Below are 24,958 nucleotides of genomic sequence, written 5' to 3' on the forward strand. Positions count from 1 at the left end.
TCGTTTCAACTTCTAGCACGCAAATGGTTATCAATCGAATTTTTCAATTCAAAAATTTAATTGACATCTCAAAAATTAACTTGATTTGAATAAATACGTCTGTTTTATATCATACGTAACATTAATTAATATATCCATGCGAACAATTTCAATTGAAATATATTAATAGACCGACTGTTTTATTTTAATAATTAAATTTTTAATGAAATTGAGCTTGTTGTTAAACTTTAATCATAATTTATCAATTGAAAATGTAAATGAAAATAAAATCATTTTATCATTTTTAATGAACGAATATTTAAATGAACGCTTTTGGGAATGTCGAAATTCATTATATTCAAGCAAATTATTAAAAAGCACGATGATTACCGTTATAATTAATATTTTTATCCGAAATTCTTTGGCGTTTTTCAAATTATTATTTTCTTTTAATCATTGTTTACAGTTTTATAAAACACCTCTTTTATGAATTCCTTTAAAGTTCTTGTTAATTCCGCCATGTAGTGAAATGTTAAAATTAAGAATTAATAACTATGTAATTAGTTTTTCGTTATCTACTGAAATGCAAATTTAGTTACAATTATTTTAATGATTCAATCAAATTAAAGTTAATGCGTATAACAATAAGTTTGAAATGCTCTGGAAGGTTTTCTTCTTATCAAAAAGAAAATATAAAAAACATCAAGGATAACGTATTTCTGATTTTTATTTTGTTTGCGGGACATTTATACATTGATTTTATTTAGTGAAACTCGTCTCCTTACGACGAGAACCCGTCTTTTTAAACAGAGTTAGCCTTTAATTTACGTTTATGGTATTTTGTTGTAATTCTGTAATATTTTTAATAAAAAATAAACATAAGTTTATGTCAAAAAAAATAGATCGAAATTAAAAATTATTTGTTGATTTCAGTTGAATGGCAGGTTTTTTGTTTCAAATTATGCATCAAAGTAGTTTAAATGGATAAAAAAGATTAATACATAACTTTTGGCTGAATAGCAAGTCTCTGGTTTGATGATTGCTCATTTTACTAAGCAATGACAAAATAGTAAATTAGAGCGTTGAGATAAACTGTTTTTTTTTATCAAAGTAGTTTATTGTATCAAATTAGTTTAAATGTGTCCAAAAAATCATAACAGTTTTGTGTATCAAAGTAGTAATATAGATAAATTAAGATTTTTGGCTGAACCGCAAGGTCATGAATTCAAAACAGTTTATTGTATCAAAGCAATAGGCAAAAATGATAAATTATGACTTTTAGCTAAACGGCAAATTTTCGTATTAAAACAGTTTATTTCATTAAAGCAGTTAAAAAATATTTTTGGCTGAACGACAAAGTTTTGGTTTCACACTGTTACAAAGGAATAGGAAAAAACGATTAATTGAGACTTTTGATTGAACGGCAGGCTTATGTATCATAACAGTTTTTTTTGTATCAAAGAAATAAGGAAATAAGGTAAATTACTCGTATGACTTTTGACTGAACGACGGGTTTACGAATCATAATAGTTTTTTGTATCAACGCAGTTGTAAAAGGTAGAAAATGTGAATTTCTGACATTTGGCCGAACGGCATTAACAATAATCTGCATTCACGAAAACAGCTTTGCCTAGACAACGTCAGTGCAGGTGCCGTTAGCATTAGCGGTGGTCCTCGTGACCTTAGATGGCGGAGGGCGGGTCCCCGGCGGGGGCACGGGCGGCGGGCCGCAGCAGGCCGCGCGATGGAAGGCCCTGCGGAAGTGGTCGCTGAGGAAGGCGTACAGAAGGGGATTGATGCAGCTGCTTGTGTACGCCAGCACGTGGGCGGCGATCTGCACGGCCACCGTGCCCCGCGATATCTCGTACATGCCGAGGCTCTTCAGCACCAGAATTACCTGTAACAATGGAAAACAATACATTAGTAATAAGTGTTTTTTGTAATAAGTTATAAGGATTTGTCATTAGAGTTATGTTAGATATAGTCGAGGCAATAAAAGGTATCACTGATAGCAGAATACCAAATGCGGAACACTCTTCGAATATATCGGAATGTCTGCTGACGAACGACAAAGTCCGCCTTCTCCTGGCAAGTTTTCTGTGGTTTGCTCGTCATCAGAGCAAGTGCAGAGAATCCCCTAAAACAGACCTCAGCCGAAACATCCCCCGCATCCTTACATATTATAAGCGCAATCACTGTATAAAGGAAAAAATATTTGAAGTAAATATAGAAGTTTATAATTTTTTTAAAGTAGACAAATAAATAACTATCCCGTTGAAGTAAACATACACTCGGTTCATTATAAACAAGGCAAAAAAGTAATGGAAGTCCCATATAAATTTTTCAATTGTGTGTTTGTACATTTTGTTTTTTAAACTTTATTTCATTTCGCTTCGTTCATTATGTTTTGGGTTGCATAATGTTATGATTCAAATTGTTTCGATGAAATGAGTTTATTGATATATTTTGTTAAATTTTTTTCGCTTTAGAACCGTTCTGTCTATTTAACATTATTTTGGTTCATTTTGTTTAGTTTTGATTATATTAGTTGGTATAAATTAATTTTTACTTTGCTAAAGCGCTGTTCTGTCTATTTTATAGTGTTTTGTTTCATGTTGTTAACTGTTAATAAAATTAGTTCGTTAACATTTATTTTTACTTTTTTAAAGTGCCGTTGTGTCAATATTATACTGCTTAAATTAATTTTGTTTAGTTTCGATTAAGTTGGTTAGTATCGTTTTACTTTTACTTTCCCAAAAGGCCATTATGTCTGTTTATGTTTGATATCAATGCTTAATTTTTAAGTTTTTTTTTTTCTTTTGTTTCGTTTTGTTTAGCAAAAACGTTACGATTCATTTTGTTTAATTTCACCTACTTTTCTTCATTTTGTTACGTTGCAAAACATTGAAATTCGCCTTGTTTTATCACGTTTACTCTCGCTTTATTTTATTTAGTTTCAATTCGGTTAGGTTAGGTGAGTTTTATTTTTTCTCTCTTCGAGTGTTTGTTGTGTTTACTTTCGCTGAGTTGTGTTTAATTTTCATTTGGTTAGATCAATATAGTTTTGTTACCTCGAGTATCATCTCATGTTCTTTTAATTCGTTTTTTTAGTTTAATGTTTTTCGTAAGTTTGGTTACTTTAGTTTAATTTCCTATCATGTTCGGTTGTCATTCTATTTATTTATTTTTGCTCTTTTTTGTCTAATTTGTTGTTAACATTTATTTTTTAGAGTTTTTTTTCTTTCATTTCGTGTAGTTTTACTTTGTTTCATTAATTTGAAATACTTTTGCTTCCTTTTATTTTGTTTAGCTGATTCGTTTTGTCATGCATGTCTTCCCTTTATTTTTACTTATCACGCATATTTGACTGAAACAAATATATAAAATAACTATGTTTACAATAACACATCCAGATTGAATGACATTTTGATAAAATAATCAATCTTTTTTATGTAATTTAAATTGTGACAAAAAAAAAACACAGTATAATATGTATTCGCTTTGTATACGCTAAACTTAAGTTCATTTACTTATTTGAGTTATTTTGAAATGATCAACAAGGGTTATTTTTTTCCGTCTAGTAGTTAAATAAAATAAAGTCAAATAATAGTGTAGTTATTCCACTAATCTGTCTATAGACTCGCCACTATGACTAACTAAACAAATATATTTGAGCTCGAGAGTGATGAATTACGTGTAATCTATACAATGAAAACAAAATCAATTACTAGAAAACAATTGATGAGAGAGTTATCGCATACACTAGTGTAATGTTTATCAATCTGCCTTACGGGCGATTTTTAAAATATACCGTTATTAAAAGCAAAAAAAAAGCGTAATAGAGACCTCAAGTTTGAAGGTTGATTCAGACAAAAATCTGGAACTATTATCATTCGAGTAGGAACTTAAAACGTTTTTTTTTAGATATCCGGCAAAAGGCACTTATATTAAATATTTTAACGTATGAATGGAAAATATTTCAGAATATTTCAGAGAACAGGGAACAGAAGGTAAAACTTACGGGCACACGTGAATAAATTAATAATATACGCCTAAAAACGTATTATTAAAAAATGGTTATAATATGTTAAAACATATTGCAACAGAGAGGGAAGACATTTTTGCAAAGAAAATAATGATATAGGGGCATTCACAGGGGTAATGAACTGTCATTAGTTGGTTGAAGTGGATCTTTTATACACTGCATAACATGCAACATTCTACCTATGTTTAAAAATCCAAGACCTGAAACCTTTATTTCTATCATGAGCTGAATTATTTCACCAGCCAGCAGCCAATGACAAGTCATAAGTCTTGTAAATACCTAGACTTTCATATTTCCTTGTCGAAAATATTTTAACTTTATGTTACAATATATGTCGATCTCGACAGCTTTCTAAGGCGTGTAATCCAGCGTTGTCTTCAAACATTTAGGCATACTCAAAATATCGTTGTTTATAATGTCATTTATTACATATTAGTTTGATAGCAGTAACACTTTTTTGTCAAAGTAAATAATTTATTCATTAACGGTTCAAAGAAACTTACAAAAATTGTATTACAAAAAAAAATACAATGTCACATATTATATAAAATGTGTTATTTAAAACCAAAAAATTTAATGAAAAAAGTATTGAAAGTGGAATGCAAAAGTAAAAAAGAAAAATAACATCAGTAAAAAAAAACAGTTATGAGAAAGCCCATGTTTAATAATGGTAATTTTATTAAGGGAAGTTGATAATGATTTTAAATAAAAATAAAATAGTAAGTATTCAACTGGGTAATGATAATATGTAAAAAACATATAAAAAACAAACACGTTTTGTAAACGATATAATTTTTTTAAAGAAAATAACGTAAAATAATAATAAAAAAATTAATAAACTCTTCCAAAAAATACCGAGTGCGAATATATTTTAATTGATTAACAGAATAGTTATTATTTTTACAAAAAAAAAACTTACTTCTTGTGGATCTATTAGAATTTCATTTTATTTGTTCTCTTACAACTTATATATTACTTTTTTACATAAAAGATAATGCTCCCTCATTGAGATCTTTCGTGCCGAGGGAGATATTTAATATAATTTTGAAACATGCCTCATTAAACATAATTAAATCACAATCTCAAATACACATAATACATGATAAAAACACATAAAACTCACAGCAAAAACACTAAAAATAAAAACATATTTCTACCTATTTGGCCTAATCTACTCATCAGTCTGTGCACATCCCAATTCTATTTTTATTTTCTAAATAGCGATTTGTCATAGTATTTTTCTAATTGTTCTTATGGACAACGGAAGTTGGTTGTATACTATGATAGAGAAGTAGTCCAATCCTCTTTTACCAAAAGTTGGGCTCATTTTTTAATGCTTTTGCAGCGTCGGGGTGGAATGTCTAGTAACTCTAGTAATTGTGTTTGGTATCATGGGAGGTATTGAATAATTTTTGTTTGCATACAGAAGTAAAACTTTTGAATAAATTTGTTTTATAGTCATAAAAGTTTTTCGTATATGTCGAGGGAGCTCGTTTTGACAGGGCCTTTAAGGATAGTTTTTACCAAAGCTTTTTGAGCAGTGATTAATTGTTTGAGTAATGCATCATTTGCACATCCCCATCCAATAATCATCATCATTTCCTTTCCGCACCTAATGGTGCATAGGGCACTGCATTGGTACACCAATTGCAGCGTATCTTGATCATTATTGTGACATGAAGGTAAGATGACCAGTCTTACGCTTCAGGTACCAGTCCAAGGACTATTAAATATTCTTATGTGAAAACACCATTTAAATAAATATTTCATATCAACCAGTTCGGGAATCAATCCTGCGACCTCTTGAATGGTAGGCAAACGCAACCATTACAGCACGAGGCCGAGGCCACCCAATTATACCATATTCCAAAACGGATTGACGAACTGCAATATGTATTTTTAGAAGTTCTTTTAAACCGATAATATTTCATGTTAGTTTAATAAAAAAATAATAAATAAAAAGTTTTTTTAGTTTATTCCCAATATATTTGATTTGATTATTCCATTTAAAAATTTTTGTCTACATAAATACCAAAATATTTTTCTGTCTTACTACTTACAATTGTATATAATATTTGGAATCTGATTTTTGTAATTAGAGCTATGAATAGTTAAGGATAGGTTCGGATTACATGTGGTTACATTATTAATTTTAAATGTTTTGTATTATATTTTCGAATGATTTAGTGTGAGATAATTTGAGTTTTTTCTTACCATGTTTTAGTTGTTTTCAGCTTTTGTTAATACAATATTCCATACGCTTCTTTAAGACAGAAACACATAATTTGAATTAGTGGGTGTCAATAATTGATTTTTTATGAATCAATGGAGATTTTATTTGCTCAGATTTAGTTTAATTAATGTGAGTTATGTAATATGCTGACCAGACTACACATCCAAATTCTAAATTACTACGAACTAATGAAATGTTTAAACAAATTATTAATTATAAATATTTAAAAGGTTTACGCATTCTGTATATGAATCCTAACATGTTCAGGGCATTTTCTTTGATATTAAATATATGGAAAATGTAAGTTGTGAGTCAAGAGTTATTTTTAGATCTTGAATTGCGTTAACTAAATTAATGCTCCTATTTTTAATAGGGCAAATTATAAATTTTGTTATTCTTTTCCTTTCCTATTATTCTTTTCTTTTCCCTTTATCTTTACCTATTTTTTCTTTTTGATAAACATTTCAAACGTAATAAGACAGTTTTAAAAAAATACTCACTTAATCCTTACATGAATATGTACAAGGGATTTAAAATTTTAAATTTAAATACGTAATTGTAAGAACCTAAATAAAGGAAGACGCGTTTTTGTGTGATTGGCGAATTTTCAAGATTACTCCGGAGCGAAAATGATGGACGCCCGCCCACGCCTGTCGGCTTGTTCGCAACTTTTTGAGTTTTTTCTGGTCCCGAAGATGAATAGAACCATGAAAAAAACGACGTTTCGCGACCATAGAGGAGATAAAAACCAAATCACTGACGGAAGTGGAGACTATATAAAAAAGTGCGCTCTAGAAACGTTTCAAAGATCGGAAAAAACGCTGGTATAAGTTTATTATATTTGACGTTACTTTGGACTCGTTTAAGAGTAGTTTTACGTGAATGCGGTCTCTAGAATATTCATAATTCCATGGTAGCAGCTTAGCAAATCCAGAATTTTAAAGTAAGGTTTTTTAGGAGAACGTAGTTTGTAAGTTATGTTATTTACATTTATTTAAATATGATTTTAATCTACAAATAATATAAAAAAAATAATAATCAGTTTTCTCGTGTGAGAGACGAATATAATGTTATCTGCACTCAAGTTCTCATTCTCGAATCATTATCATCATGTTTGGCCTCACGTTTTTGGCCCGGTGGACCTTAAGTTATCGGCCCCACGGGTCTCATTTAATCGGACCTTTGGGCCTAGGTTGTTTAGGATCTTGAGCATCTAGAAATATCGCCATTTTAGGCTTTACAATTTATGTTTTATTGTTCGGAGTAATCTAAAGAACAATCTGTCAATTAATTCAACAAAGACCACACCAATTGAATAAATAGATTGAGTTAATAATGATGATATTACTTTTTAAATTTATATAATTTCTTTGACTTTTTTCTTTGTAAAGGAAAAATAAGAAACCTGCTGACAAGCCGGTTTTGCGGCTAAGTGGGTTTCATTATTTTTCCTTTATTATTTTCTGTTAATGTTTATCTTTTTAAATAATAATAAAAAAATATCTAAGTACAAAGTTGGTTTATTAAGTAATTAATATTGAAGACTGGAAATTCTGCAATTAAAAATAATAACAATCAGCGTTTGGCAACTGCAACTTTATTATAAATTTAGCCATATGGGTCTCAATAAATCTGTCCTTTTGACCTCAATGCGATATTTTGAAAATAAAAATCACGGAAATGCGATATTTCGCTAATTTGAGATGCTGCTAGTAAGAAAATAATATAAAATATAATGTAATATAATGAAAACTGTTGTCGCTTAAATCAGTAAATATGTATTTGTATTACACAAAACTAAATAAAATAACAAACAATGAAGTGTTATGTTTACTTATTACGCATATGTTTATTCAATTTTGAAATACGCTATTCTTTTTAAAGGTAACTTTACTAATGCACAGGATATTTTTGTTAAAAAAAAAGGTAAATATTGATTACCTAGCGACATGCGGGCAATTTTTTATAAGACAGAATTAATTAACATTCACAGGTATTTAAATCATGGAACCTTGTTAAAACAAGACCAGGGGTGGTATTCTGAACGAAAAAAGGACGCGTAGAAAATGCATTTTTAACCCGTATTTACGTACAAAATACACGCTAACAGCGATCTCTTCGCGCGCAATGCCGTTTAGAATACCAGCCCAGAATATTATGGAAACAGAAAAATTATCACGTTGTCAAAATTATCAATCAAAGAGGGCCCCATACACATGGCCGTAAAATTGTTTAATAAACTTTTTTTTTAAATAAAAGAATTTAATCGTATCAAAATTTTTGCCTTTGTGTTAAAAGTGTTTTTAATAGATAAATGTTACTATAGTATTTTTGAATGTTTGGAAGATGAAACAGTGTCAATTTTAAATACAACAAATTACAACAGAGATAAAAAATACTTTAGAGAAGGGCATATGAAAGTCTAGGCATTTACAGACCTTATGACTTGTCGTTGGCTGGTTTAAGTGACCACATTACACTAAAATTCCCTTCTCTAAAGTGTTCTCTATCTCTTCTGTAATTTGTTATCTTAATGACTCACTAGAAGGTGAAATCTAGTCTTTTGTCTACAAACATTTAGACAAACTCAAAATATTATAATTTTAAATGTATTTAATGTAAGCACTAAGCACCATAACTAATGTTGTATTTTTTCTTAACTTTTTTTTTTTTTTTTAGTATTACAATTATTGTATTTTTTAATTTTTCATTGGTTAGACTGTAAGCAATTACCGTGTCATTGTACACCTTAGATTTATTATTTTGTATTTTTATCAATTATTTTATGTATTTTTTATAACTCTTATTTTTATGACATAATGACTTCATTCATTATACTTTAGAGAGTAAAGGATACTTCATCACTTTTTTCAATCCCTGTCTGACTTTTGGAGAGTTGGAAGAGCTATGTCTATGTTGAACAATATCACTTTAGACATTAATCTTTTTCACGTCTCGAAGGGAGTTTCCTTCCTCTTATAACATTTTTTAGAAAAATGTGTGTTGAAATTCTTTTAAATATTACACAACATTTATTGCATTTATGTGTACATTGAAGATAAATATTATAATACTCTTATACTCCTTCATTTAATAGATCTCGTATTAATATTATATATTGAAAAGAAGAACAAAAATTTCCACCCGTTAAGTAAGAGTTAATTACTTCGCCTGATTCAATAGTAGTATAATTCGTATAACTGCATCACGAGTTTATTATTCGTGATTTCAACAATTGCATTCAAAGCACAAGTAAGGCTGTTTGCACAAAACCATTATGCTGTCATTGAGATATAATATATAGAGATAACACTTTTTACAAATCCGAGCTAAAAAGTTGTCCCTAAAGAACAGGGATTGAGCAGCAAGATAGCAAGTATCTTCACGTCATATCACGTCGACTTTGACAAGCAAAACAAGTAGTACAATGAAAAACACGGACTGTTTACGTCAGTCTACTGTAAGTTCTATTCAGTATGCCACTCTATTCCGCATACGTCACATTTGTTTGTCGTTTCAATTTACGCCTGACTAACTGAGCAGGACGGAGAGAGGAGATAATTTGCGAATTGTAACATGCTAATAAGACATTTTAGACATGAAAATGGCGGTTTTAAATAAATATTAATTAAGATAGGAACATAAAATAGAATGACTAGACAGGTGCCACCGTTTTGTAGCAACAATTCACGGACAGTGTATACTTGTTATGCCGTATTAAATAGACTTCATGAACTCGGCAATAGTTATTCCCACGTATCTGATATATTTGGTGTAGGGTATTGTTCCTTAGAACAAACCTTTTGAACTTTTTCAAAGATGGTGAATGGTAATTATATTTATTTATTCATGATTTTCATAATAAATATAGTTATTTGTTCACTTTGCCCAGCTGTATGAAACAGTACTTATGATTTTCTTGTTGTTTTACTGTAGAATGTATTAATTTTTAAACTTTCTACTAAATATGCCGTATATTATTTTGGTTAATTTTAATTTTTTATTTTATTTATGTTTAAAAAAAATATTAAGCCAAATATGTTAGTATTATAAATGTTTGTAAAAGGCAAATTTGCCGTTTATGTTAATAAAATAAAATAAAATAAATAAATAAATAAATTTGTGCAGTATCTGAGCGAACATACTGGCATTTCAGTAATTTCGAGGAGAAAAGTAGCCGGCGAACGCTCGCAAAAGACTCCGTTCAACTTCTATTAAACAAATGCCAATTGGCCACAGGTTGAAGGAATATATTTCGAACACTTGTGTTTTTTCTAATTATATACATCAATGAATGCTATTTGATTAGTTTTTGCACCATCAATTTATTAAACGATGACGTCCTTTGAAAAATAGAACAATTATTATCCCGTAATTATTAGCCGTACAAGTATTATCCCGTGTTCCCTTAAAATAGCTTGAGTATAGCTTTTGACCTTTTACTTTTTGAATAATGTTTTTAACTGAGAAATTTAATCATTAAGTATTGCCATTTGGTAATTTCTTCCAACGTTATTTATGTAATTTAAGCTTCAATAGAAAATAAAGCAAAAAGCGAAAAGTATACAATACAAAAACAAAAATAAAAATATTTGCCTATATATATCATTAAATGAATACTAGTACTAAATGGAAAAAATTAATTAAAGGAGGGAGAATAGATAAGAAAAAGAAATGACATGTTTATTAAGACGTAATTAAAATAGAGATACCGTAGAGACATCTTTGATATTGGATGGAAGATGATTCCACAGTCGAGCCGCATGGAGACTATATGAATTTGAGATGATAGAGGAATTGTGGATGAGAATTAACCTAGCCGGACCGAAGGGCGGGATTCGTATCCCCCATAGACCGATTTTAATTCGAAAACTCGAGTATTATTAAAGCTATTGGCCCTATATTTTCTGTAATCGTGAAAATAACAGAAAGAAGCATTTTCCTGTTTTAGTTTTTAAATTTTCAAATCGTTTACTATAAAAACAAAAAAAAATCCTAAATAAAACAAGGGTCAATTTATTTCATTACACATTATGTACATTAGCATTCGGCGAACTAACAAAAATGAAACCATGAACTGATAAGCGTTAAAAATTTTCCCGGTAATATAGGAGTTTATCGAGTTGTTCACGGCTTAAATTAGTCATGAAATATCAGCAAAATCTAGAATAATAATGCTTGCCGAATAATTTTTCCGTTTCGACAGTATATTTTTTCTTTTTTTCTATCGATTAAATTATCTACTCTCATTTTTTTGATATTGTTATTGAAGATTCAGGAATACATTGTCGAAATCCCAAGAAACACAGTGTTAAAAAGAAAAATAGAAAAAGCAGTTCTTCTTCAAAAATTACTTAATTTATATCAATTATTTGGTTAATGAAAACCAGTGAAAGGGATAAAACGGGAATATGAAAATCAAAGCATTTACGGGGCTTATGATCTGTTATTGGCTGGTTTTAAGTTATCAATTTATACCCCGTGGAACGTTCATCACTGCGTCTCTTTGTGATTTAAACAGTTGCACAATTTTCAGAAGTTGGGTATATCTAGTCCCAGCCGGCTTACTTTTGTATTGTGTGCTCTTTTTTGTATGTGTTTAATGTTCATAGAACGATGACACACACAGGCGTCAAATTATTTTACCAGAAATTCAGAGCGTCGTCCGAAAAAAACAATAAAAAAAAGCCTCTTTTTTGGTTCTGTTTGCTTTTGACATGACCAGGCTTAAGGTTTTGGTTTATCTGATCATACCACGTCGTCTTTGGTCGTCCTTGGCATTTAAAGTTTATTCTCACCATATCTACCTGTTTTACCATTATTTTCCCATCCATTTGTTCTACATGACTAAACTATCACATGAACCGTTTCTTGATTTTATCAATCCAACATATCTCAGATTTGCACTCTTGTCCGATTTCATTATTTGTAACCCTATCACATATTAATTTTCCAAGTTTACCCGGAAATGAATGCTCACTGTCAGCTGACCAACTATCGTATTAAAGACAGTGCAGAAATGAAATCACACATTTCCTGCGTGTAAACATTTAATTATCAAAAAATTCAACTGACTATAAGCAAACTGCTGATACGAGCGGATGTAATATCGCTGAGAAATTAGTTTACGACCTTAAAATCTCTCGAGGAAATAAAACAAACACGAGGCAGTATATAAGTGATGACATCTTTAGTTACTTTATGTTGTTCAGTCAGCCACAGTGAGTTTTAACATGTAGTCGAGTTCAGTGCTCAGTGATTCAACATAAAACGTCTACGCAGTTACTCTTTTCGTAACTCTGTAATCGTAACATAAGACATGTACTAAACACGCATCAAAGCATATTATCGTTTTCTTCTGTCAAGCCCAACTGGGTAGGAGCTTCCACCACCAGCATCAAATTTTACAAACGTATTGAATATGATTTCTTAAGTCTCTGTTAAGATATTCATGTCTCTAGATAACATCCTAAGGTTAATTCCAGTATTGGTCTATTTATCAAACACTTGAACATAACTCAAAATATTGTCGATAACCAGAAGGTTTATCGGTTATGTAAATCGTTTCCCAAAATTCGAACGTAGAAATACTACTACAGTATATTTTAATGAAGGGGACAATGTTTGTTATTCATCGTGTATTTCTTTAGCTAGTTTAAATTATATTCTTGCCTCTCTCTCCTTGAAGAGGGGTTAGGTGATCATTTCATTAAGTTTAGTGTTTGATCACTTTATAGAGCATCTATAGTCCTATATGAACGACCGCTTTACGTCCAATCGATAAAACACGCCTCCCAATGTTTACTTGAGCCTCTTATATATAGCTTTCATCTCGATTGATAAACATAGTCTTATTATTCCTATGGAGTAGTTGGACGACAATGTTTATCAATGGTTCATCAAGGTTTCACGACCATGCAATGATTACTATGTAGTTACATACGATAACCCAATGACAGGTTATAAGCCCTGTAAATGCCTAAACCACCATATCTTCTTCTTGATGATGTTTTCTATCCTCTGTTGTAATATATAATGAGATTTTTATTTACTAAGTACGATGAGATTGTTTAAATAACAAATATTTACATTCAAAATTTGCAATGTCCTTTTTACTGTCGCTAGAAACATGGTAGGGACAAGGGGAAGAATAAATAAAATAAATAAATAAATCCATCACCCAGTTCAAACCCCAATATGTTGACAGTGATATGAAATGTAAGTATCTACTTTCTGGAGTACCAGAATGCCCCCAGATGACCATCACAAGGCTCTTGGTTGAGCCGATAATTTGTTTCGTTGTATTTTAGCCAGAAAAATCATATGTTAGTAGAAACTGGCTTATTTTAATTTTGTCAGGTAGCTACGCTTGACGGGACATTTTTGGTTTGGCTACACTGTTTCGCCCGCGTGCTCCTTTCTTCGGTTTTTCGACTGTAAATGTTCGCACACTTTTAAATTTAAAAAAAATTATGTCCACCATTCGCTGTGTAAGTTGTTATAACTTCGCCATAACTCGCACAACGCCGCAAATTTATCATCGATAGATTTATCGCCGTTCATCATCGTCCGCCGCCTCCAGACGAAATTGTGTGCCTGCAATGTTCCTGAACACCAATTTCCCTGACATCGTGAGCTGATCGCTGACAAGGAAGAGGACTCTACACCAGGTTTCCACATCCCCATTTTCCCACCTGCTGATAAGCCTCTACAATATAAACTAAGCGGGTTGCTCCTTAAAAAAATATTTACAAAAAAATATCAGTAACGGATTCTCCTTCACTATTTTACCACAAATAAGTAAATGTTTCATAGCATCTTTATTGTACACTGCGCCAATATTGCAAGCTGCTTTGGCAGCTTTATTTTCTCGAATAAAACGCGAACACAAAGAAGTGTCAAAAATGCTCACTTTCGTCGTCTACTTGACATTGCATTTTGTAGGTTTGTAATAAAATAATATTTAAAACGTGAAAGCAAACGCAATATTTGGCCAAACAGAAAATTTTCTTTTGAACGACGAACTTTTACCATTTTTTTTACATTTTTAAATTTGGAAAAAACTGGCGAAAATAATAGTATCATTGAAATCTATAAAATACAAATATAATAGGAAAATATAGTAGTATTGAAATATACACAAATAAAAGCATCATTGAAATTAATAGAAAAATAGTATATGTATTTAAAAATATAATTGAAATGATTTTATTTTAATGGAAAATAAATATTTGCGTTCTTTTGATTTACTCAAATATTTCATTTTGACGGCCATTTTCAATGAGTTGTAAATAAAATTGAGTTATGATTTTTAGATATTTGCTCGTTACATCAAATTTACACTTGTGTATCCGGTATTCTTTTCAAAATGATTTTTAAAGTTTTTTTTTGTAACGTGGTTGGTTTTTTTAAAAATTTTTTCGTATGATAAAAATAATATGCTACTACAGTAGTTATTGTGTGGTTCAATAATTGTGTTATAAATAATTTTAAATGAATCTTCATAAACTAATCTTTTATTTTCTTCCAAAAACTGAAATAGTTCCCAATCTTTTTTGATACCATCTTAGTATTTATGTTTGGAAGACATCATTCCACCCAAATATTTCATTTCACTAACTTCATTTAGTTTTGTATTATCTACTACAATTCATGGCACTGTTTATATTCTTTGTTTCCTCAAATATTTTAATGTCTCTACAATATCATTAATGTACATAATAAATAGAACCACTCTGAGAACAGATCCTGGTGATATTTTTAATGCTGTTTTTAGCGGCCCAGAAACTAATATTCAAACATGTCGTTTTTAACATAATTAAATCATAATCTCAAATGCATACTCGTATAAAACCTGCTTGCAGAACCAACCTGCCGATGGTAATGCCAGTAGGAAGAGCAATGTCTTTACTTAACCGGATCTCTTTGGATATTGACATCTTTCATATTAGTGAAAAAAAGTTTAGAGAGGATAGCATTCTTTCTTTATAATTGCTGGGTATTCTTATTTTACCATTTTTGTATATTTAAATTTAAGTATAATTTTTTTTGTGTTATGTATGCATTGAAATATTTTGTAATGAACATAAACGTTTATAAAATAAAAAAATTGATATTGAAATAAATTGAAAACTCACAAATAAAATTCTAATTCACTCATCAATTCGTGCGCATCCCACCTCCATTATCCATTTCTTAATGGCAATTTAATAGTGACAGTATTTGCTAATCGTCCCAATGGACAATGGAAGTAGGTTTTACATTTTAATGGAGAAGTAGACCAGTCCTCTTTGCCCGAAAGTTGCGTTAATTTTCGATTGCTTTTGCAGCATCTGGTGGAATGTTTAGTAACTATAGTAATTGTGTTTGGTGTCATGGGGGATATTAAATAATTTTTGTACGCATACATTAGTAAAACTTTTAAATACATTTGTTTTAAAGTCATAACATTAAGTTTTTTTTATATGTAGAGAGAGCTTGTTCTGACAGGGAATTTCACAATAATTTCACTCGACTATTATGTTAATACCTAATAGATGAGTGGTTGGCAAAAGTCGGAAGAATGTTCTCCTAGGGAGCTATAAATATGATGGAGCATTGCTGGAAAAATTGCATTCAAGTCCTTGAGGACTAGGTAAAAAAGTTAGGAGCGAAAAGTTTTTCTCATCCACTAAAAAATAGGTCGGTAGTGGAGAATTGCTATCAACCCCCGTACACCGGGAGTCTCAACATGTAAGGATTGGATGTTGGACGGTCTGTGTTGATAAATAAACAATTTTTTTCGATGGATTTTTATTAATAATAATGAGTAGGGAAAATGTTTTTTTTTAAATCAAGGGTGAAATAAAACAGTGACACGTTCCGGAATCCATATAACAGTGCTTTAAATCTGGTTTCTCAAGCCTTTAGTATTTGCGTTGAACAAAAGACATTATCATGTTAGCCTTTAATTAAACATCATTCCATAATCTCGTAGTTTATTCTACAAAGCATTCTGATCGGAATGCTTCCTAAGTAGGGATCTTTAATGAAACTCTAGTCTAAGATCACCTAATTACATCCGAGTAGAAACCAATAAACATTTAATCAAACATTAAATATCCCGAATTTCTTAGAAGAAGATGAATTGTTTTGAATGTATTATAAATCATTCGGTATATATATATAGTTCAATATTATAAATAACATAACGAGTTTCAGGTATTCTAAATTAAGGTGTAAATATCAACTAAATCAACGTTATTTTACAGAACAGTATTTAGGTACTGATAGGGTGGGGGAGAGGGCGCAAGGCAAGGTAGGCGATTCTATTTATTAACAAATTACAACAGGGATGGAGAATACCTTAAATAAGGGAATATGGAAGCCATCCCTGTTGTAATTTGTTAATCTGAATAACTCCCGAGGGGGTGAAATCCAGTCTTTTGTCTACCAACATTTGGACAAACTCAAATAATGTTTCTATTTATAGTAAATATTGAGAGCCACGGTGAAGAATTTGGCAGTACGATATTATTATTTATTTTTTTAGTTTTATCAGAATCAAAAAGTTTTGGCAATCTATATTTTCAAAATTATTCATTATTTTACCTTTATTTGTAACAGATTTTTTTTTTTTATGAAAATAAAAATAATAATTTATATCTATAATATGATTTGCAAATTCAGACAAACTATTTCTAGAAAGTCCACGGCTAGGTTTGTTAACTCTAGTTTTTCAATATTCCGCCGTTTGCCGATATATGTACTTCTAAAATCTCCATATGAAATTCTATACACACTGCTTTTTTCTAAAGATCTATTTTCAATTTTCCGTGTCCAAGAATTTTTCCTAAATTGTTGTTTATATAGAACGCGGCGTAAGTAAGAGTTTACTAATATTATGTATGTACTACTTTGTTTTAAGTGTCCTAAAAAGGGTTAAGATGAAACGTGGTCTAATATTTTTTCATAAAAACGTATATCCGTATTATCATCCTGAATTAAAATACAAGAGCAATTTTTTTTTAAAACACTATTTACCTTTGATGTATCCCGGTAGTTTTTTTTTTTTTTAATGGATTTTTACGAGAGCTCATTTCTTCCAAAACCCTCTAAAAGCGCCCTGTGTTTTCTGCCGCCTTTGGGCGTACGGTAAACAATCATTTTTTTTATTTCAAAAACGCAAAAAGTACTGACATAGAAATATTAATTTTGATACTCGTTCCTAAAAGAAAATCAAAATTGGTTCAGTTTTGGAGTGCGGAAATGGGTAATATGAGACCTCGGTTGAATTGAATTTACTTAGGCACAATCAGCCCGACGTGCAGTTGTTTTTTTATACAGTATTTGGAAAGCATTCGCAAGAGAATGCTAAGAATATATGTTTTAATACCCATACATAGATCTGCTTTGTCCCCGCATATTCTCTAAAGTTTTGAAACCAAATGGCTTGTCTTCTAGGAAATACGGGTTCAACCTTCAACCCTTACCTTTCCCTTGCTATATGATTCAAACTATTTCTCTTCCGTTAAATATTTTAAGAACTCGGTTTTCTTTTTGAGTGTGTCGAGTACTTTTCTTCCTTCTTAAAATTATTATTTAAAGCACTTAGTGATTTTCCATAGTAAATCATTGAACTATTTTCTTTTGTATCACTAATTAAAATGTATGTATTGACCAACCACGGAATAATACAATGTAATGATTGAGTGTGTCTTTCACTCCAATCATTTATTTTATGACAGTATGTAAGAATGATTTGGTTAGATTTATTTTCATGCTTGAATAAGGATATAATCATATTTCAAAATCAAACGGTATATCGTCGTTGCACATCAAATATGGGCTATGTGACTCAGAGCACATTCTGAAAAAATCGATAAAAACTATTTTTAAAAAAAAAACGAAAATAACACTTCTGTGTACGCACAAATTAGGAAAAATACTTTTTTTTTTCAATAAAGTAATATATTTATTTCAAAAATCAATTACTTTATGCTAACCAAGTCGCATTTTAATGCAATTTTGCCACATGGCTCATATTCAATGCACAATTTTCGTCACATGGCCCATTTGTAATATTTGTCAAATAAACAAAAACAAACAAACCACTTCGCCGTTCTTTTATAAGGGTAGGTAGATATGATAGATCACCTATCTAAAGTTTTTAATTTGCACTTAATAATTGTCAATTATTCTTAGTAAAAAAACCTACATTAATGATTTCGATAAATTCTTAAAATCATAATAGGGTGATGATTTTTATTTTAATTTTATTTATTTTATTCAGAAAAAAAACAGTCATAGTAATAATTATTAAAAACAACAATTTTTTAACATAAAAAGACTAATTTAGTTTTTATAAATTATGCAAAAGATATAAACATTAAATGTGACAAAAAAATAAAACAAATAAAAATTTCAAGTGAAAAAAGAATAATTGTAACAATTTGCGTTTTCCATGGAGGTAATAAATAAAAATACAGAATGTACACTCTGGGTCATCCACGCACATATAAAACATACGCAAACATATACATTACATGCGGCACATATACATAGCATAAACCACTCAAGATGCACATTCAGCAACTATCCCAAATAATCGACCCCATGAAGAAATTTTCTGTACAAGTGCAACGTGCAGTTAAAAATGTCTACATCAATACTGATCTTGATATTTGTCTATTGCAAGCTTGCAAATGCCTTAGTTTGGATTAAGTTAGTGCAAAGGTTTTTTTTTATATACAGAGACAATGTAAAGGAAGATCACATGGCTCATACCTTGAAAGGTGGAGAAAAAAAATTGAAAAAAAACCATACATATTTTATGTGCAATGACGATATGAAGTTAAATTAGTGATAGTCAACTATATAAATATAGAAATCTAGATTGCTTGTTTAATTGATGTAAATATTACGTACAAGATATTTCATAAATATGTAAATATTATTTTAAACGCGTTGGTTGGTACCATACGAGTATAGTTCTATAGTATTTCGTTTGGAATAATTAATTTTAATTATTTAGTACGTAATTCAAGAGGTGAATAAAGAGGGTGTAATAATTAATAATATGAATTATTGAACATAATATTTTGAACCGAAATTTCATTAGATCGCTTTAAAGGGTTGTAATAACCAACGCATAAAACATACTATTCGAGAACAAACCCTTTATTTTTGGTGTGAATAGAACCCTTCTTAATTCTATGGGCTTGTGTATATGTAGACTAAACAAATGATATTATCCCTACATGTCGCTTAAAGGACACGTGTAGGTACTAAATGTCGATAAGGATATAGGTACGGTATGTTCGTATGTATTATGATACCAATTATCATAAATATTTTGTCATAATGCATAGATCACTGCATTGGTACTCCAATCGCTGCCTATAAGTGATTATTTAGATATTAATAAAGGCAAGATGATGTCGGAAATAGAAGATGACCTCAATTTCTCTTTTGGAAGTAAAGAAAACACAATGGACGACTATTGTAAAAGCTGTAGTAGCCTCATGTATCACCAGTAGTACAGTAGAGTTCAATTCAGATGTTAATAAGTTCAGATCAGTTCAATTCAGTTATCGCCGTTACTCTTGCGCCTTTTACCTAAATTCTGTATTTTATTCAAAATGTAGTAAAAAAAAACAACAAAACGTAGTGTTCTTCTATCACCTCCAACTGGCGTATGAAGTCACTGAATCAACAAGCAAACATCAATAAGATAAGTAACATTTTTTTTAGTTTCTGGCATAAGTTGGTAACCACAAATTTTCTAAAAACGAGATGTCTACACCAATGGCATCAAATAGTATTTTTTTAAAAAGTAAATAAAAATATTTCGTTTTTAATAAATGCAAAAAATTAAATTTTATAGTACTCAAATTGCAGTTATACTTCAATTGTTTATTTGAGATGAGCTATTAACTTTGAAGGTGCAATATCTCATAACTAGTAAAATGTAGTTGTAATTTTGTGCTAAAATCCTGACGATTTAATTATTTAGTTTATTTAAAAAGTTTTTTAGTTGGTGTCGGATAAGGGAGGTCTTATATCAACTTAAATATTTTATTTTGGAGTCGTCGTAGTCTGCTTGTGTTATTTTAGATTTCTGTTGCTCATAGTTGCATAAAACATATATTAGATTTTTAATATGCTTCATACATACTTTCCGTGGATATTACACGGTTTTTGATTTTTTTTAAATGATACTCGATAATGTTGCTATTTTGCTAATTAAATTGTTGAAATGAATACCTTAGTTTTTTATTAAAGTCATGCATAGATTTAGTGTGCCATTTAAAAAAAATAAAAAATATTGTAGGTCCTAAGTATTTAATATGTTCAACTTGAATTAGTCCATCATTGTTTGTGTAAGCATCTATTTTATGGCTTTTTTTCTAGATTCGAAATGTACGATATTTTATTTTTTTTATTAAAGTTTATTTATAATATTTTCAGGCTTTCTATTTTGTTTATTTCTTCAAAATTTTGAACCATTTTATAATGACTTAAGACTCTTTGTTTTATTCGAAGTTTTAATTTTTTAACCTGTGGTCTCATATTTATAGCATTGTTTAATGGACTTAAAGTAATCCGAAAAATTATTTAACGCTCAAATTATAAGGACTATTGAAATGTCAAATTTTAATTAAATAAAATATAGGCACAGGGGAGTCGTCACAGTGACAGTTGACATTTTGTAGATAATTGGTAGTGACGTAAATGGAAACTCTGAAAATAAAATTTCAGACAAACTGTTCAAATACATATTTAACTCAATTAATTTACCATCGCATCGCCGTGATATCAAGGCAACCATTAAAGTAGATTTTGCTTGAAGCTAAAACGGGGAATTTCAAAAAAATAAAACACATTTTCACAGGAATAAGGATAATAAATTTCTGAGTAAATAATACAAAAAACATGTTTTCAGTATTTTCAAATCTTTGTAGACAGGCTGAAATTCCTCCCTAGGGAGTTATTAAGATCTTTATTTGTTGCAACAGAGAGGGAAAACATTCTTGAGAAGTGAATATGGATGTCAAGGCATTTTCAGGGTTTATGACTCGTCATTGGCTGGTTTATGTGGCCACTTTACACACTGTGTAATATTTACATTCTGCCTATATTTGAATATCAAAATTTACTTAATTCTTTTACTTGGAAAAATGTTAAATTTAAAGTAGTGTTTTTTTTATTTTTAATGTTAGAGCTTTTATAATTTGCCCTAATATTTAAATTTTCAAGAAATGGAAATCAAGTTGGGGTAGAGTAAGGGCTCGAGCCTCGAACCTCTGATCCGTGAGTCCGCAACGCTAGCCACGGGACAACAACCCGACTCAATTTTTGTTACAGCGGGTTTCTTGTTAAAAAAAAGATTCTATTGATTCACATCTATATTCACATCAGTAAAACAGTTTTTTAAAGAAATAATGCGGACTTTCGAAAATAGGCTAAATGATGAATTTGATTTATTTATTTTTATTTATACACTTTATCTACATACTCATTCAGTTTACATACATTTCTACAAGGGACTACATACTTTTACATGCTGTAAAACCCACACCATCTTTTGTTTGCCTTACCCGAGGTACTAGTTTCTTTTCCTGGCTAAGTCAACGTGAAATAAAAACGTAAGACTTAAAAATAACCTTATCGTACATTTATTACGAATTATAGCTGATACGCTGCATTTTACTAGTGGGAGTACCAATGCAGTACCCTATTAACAATTCATCATCATCATCCTTTTCACACCCCGTAGTGCATAGGAAACTGTAAATATTGACAAATGTAAATAAAATGCAGCGTATTTCGATCATCTATTACATGAAAGATAAAGTGCTCAGTCGTTTGCTTAAAGTGTCAGTCCAGAAACAATGAAACATTGCAGTTTAAAAAACATTTTAAATCAATATTTGACTGTCTATTCTGCAAGAAATTGAAACTAAGACCTCAAGAATGGTAGGCGAAGATTTATCTCTACTTGATTTCTGTATTTAGGATTTTCAGAGTAAAAACACTGCTCCAAGGTTTTGGTTCTATTTCACTTACAGAACTGTATTCGTAATATGCTTTGTAATTAAAGAAAATATTATCCATTACGTGCCAAAAACAAAACTTCGTTTTTTTTTTTAACAAATCAAAGGTTTTATTCCGAGATATAATGTTAGTTATAAAAAAATTAAAGAGAAACAAACCAGGGTAACTTTTTACCAGTATGTCGTTGTCAGACATTGGTTATTGTACAATGCACGAATTTCATGACAAAATAAGCCTTCTGGCTTCTTTCCAAGGGTTGTTACGGCAGATATGACAAGCGGCTGCGGGTGGTGGCATATACGAGTAAGTCTCAGTAGGTTAATCACCCATTTTGTGGAATACTTTACATGAAAAGTACATATATACGTGTGACCCCTTTTACTTGGAATAAATGTTAAACTCAATCATTTTCTAATTGGTTCTTAATTAATTTCATTTAAAAAATACTTGTATTCTATCGAATAATCTAAAAATATACTAAAATAAACGGTACATCTACGCATTTAAAGTCAGAAAAAAAAATCAACGTAGCGCTTTTGCTGTAATTGAAATTTATTTAAAATTAAAGTAGTTTTGAGTTGGCTACTTTTTTATCTTCAAACCGTATTGAGAATATGATACTAAAGAGACATAAGTCAATGTGAATGTCATTCAGCGAGGGTAAAATTTGGACTTTTAAGACAGCGCTATTTTGTGAAAGCAGTTTGAAAATTCGGGGTAACTAGGAGACGTTAAAACTATTTCAGTCAATGAAAGTGGGTTAACAGGGGTAGAAATGCATTGATTTACAAATCGTTGTATTCAAGAAACCGTATTCGTAAATATTAAATTACATCAAATTGATGAACAGTATTAGTATTGTCAATATTTAAAGCAGAAACGTTGTGCTCAAACATAACAATAAATAATAATAATTATTATGATAATAATAATCACAATTTATTAACAATAATCACACTTTATTTATATACTTCATATTTAAGGTAAGAAATTTCTCTGGATTATGTGTAGTCTGCCTACCTAGGTATAACCTGTTTTAAGGCCGACATTTGTATGCGAAATTAACAAAAACATAACTACCGTCTTGTTAATTTATTATAGAGTTATACGATATTTATTTATACTGTTTGTTATTTAATAACGCTTTTCAGTACATTTTCCGATTTTTCCCTACCCAGTAAACTACCCAAAGTTGGCAGTTCACAACGGAGTCCTGGTCCCGTCCCTGATGTATGGGAGCGAAGTATGGACTTGGAAAAACAGGGATGAAAGAAGGCTGAATGCTGTCGAAATGCGATCTCTCAGGCAAATGTGTGGTAAAACTATGTCTGATAGATGCACAAATGTTGAGATCCGTACATTATGTAAGGCTGAGACAAGCATTATCGACAAAATCAAGAAAGGAGCTCTGCGCTGGTTTGGACATGTAGAACGAATGGACAGCGAGAGAACGGCTGAGAATATTTACAATGCGAATGTTGATGGATGCAGAAATAGAGGAAGACCGAGAAAGACATGGCATGACCAAATCCAACAAATACTTAAAGATGGACAAGTCAAAAGTCGGAATAATCGGCGCGCGTGAATGAGAAGATGTATGAATGTAGAGGAAGCGAGATCTGTATGCAAAGATAGAGTGTTGTGGCGTTCTATCCTCTCTGCCTACCCTTACGGGGAAACGGCGTGATGGTTTGTTTGATTGTTTGTATTAACACAAGTTTAAAGGGGCAGATATTGTAAACGCAATATATTTAAAAATAAATTGTGTGAACGTCATTCGAACGTCTTTTGTTTTAACTTCAATAAATATTCCTTGGTAAATCTATGAGAGATCTCGGATACATTTGATATTTAAACGGAATATTGTTCTTGATGGTTGAGGTAGCTGGTGGATGCATTTTGAAGGAGGAGCAAGAGAAACTCGATAAGTCAATTTTGATTTATTAATTGAACTAGGATCGAAGCATTTATTGAATAACATATCTTTGATTCTCAAACTCTCATTTCATTGCTTCTAAATACTCATTCTCATTTTTTCATCATAAACATTAAATTTTGTCTTTCTGTTAATAGAATCTGCTTCGTATCAAGTAAAAAGCTTCATGCCTTTAAACTTTAATGCTGAATTGAAAATTTTCATGACAATTTGAATTACGAATTTTCCGTGATACTCTAATAAATTGCAAAAAAATTACTATCATTGCACACTTAAGAAATTGGTTGTTTTTATGAAAATAGGCTTATTTGTAATATTGAAGTTGTAAGTTGAGACTCGAGGAAAAATAGACCGCATTTTGAGTTCGTGACCAAAATAGCTTTATCACGGTAAAAACTTTGTTTTTGATAAAGAATAGTACAATTATGTGATATCGTAAGTATGATTTTTATGAAATAAACACTATCGAGACTTTGATAATTCTGTATTAAAAATAGGTTCTTGGTTACATTGATTTATTTATTTCTTTATTCATTTCAACACAAAAATATTTTTTTTTTGAGTTGAGTGCATTGAACTACTTACATAAAAACCCGTGTTGAGCATAAATATTTAATACAATGTGTCCCGGGCTCAAGGGATTGGCAGTTGTCATGAAAAATTTACAAAAAGCATCAAAATGCGGGGTATCTCTTATAAGTAAAAATTACTTAAGAAATCATGAAAAATT

General features: G+C 30.4%; 1 protein-coding gene across 2 annotated transcripts in view; it reads right to left on the reverse strand.

Moving 5' to 3' along the window:
- Window positions 1–702: 702 nt before the first annotated feature.
- The window catches only part of LOC148283110 (allatostatin-A receptor-like), a 243,971-nt gene continuing 219,715 nt past the window's right edge, over window positions 703–24,958 (reverse strand). For both annotated transcript variants that reach the window (XM_088223993.1, XM_088223992.1), the window contains one exon: window positions 703–1,876. In XM_088223993.1, coding sequence (XP_088080119.1) covers window positions 1,610–1,876 — 267 coding nt within the window. In that variant the 3' untranslated portion in view covers window positions 703–1,609. The remainder of the gene's footprint in view (window positions 1,877–24,958) is intronic.

Source organism: Micrasema longulum, unplaced genomic scaffold (assembly GCF_059751315.1).
Source record: "Micrasema longulum isolate JH-2025_06_02 unplaced genomic scaffold, ASM5975131v1 h1tg000261l, whole genome shotgun sequence".
Taxonomy (NCBI): domain Eukaryota; kingdom Metazoa; phylum Arthropoda; class Insecta; order Trichoptera; family Brachycentridae; genus Micrasema; species Micrasema longulum.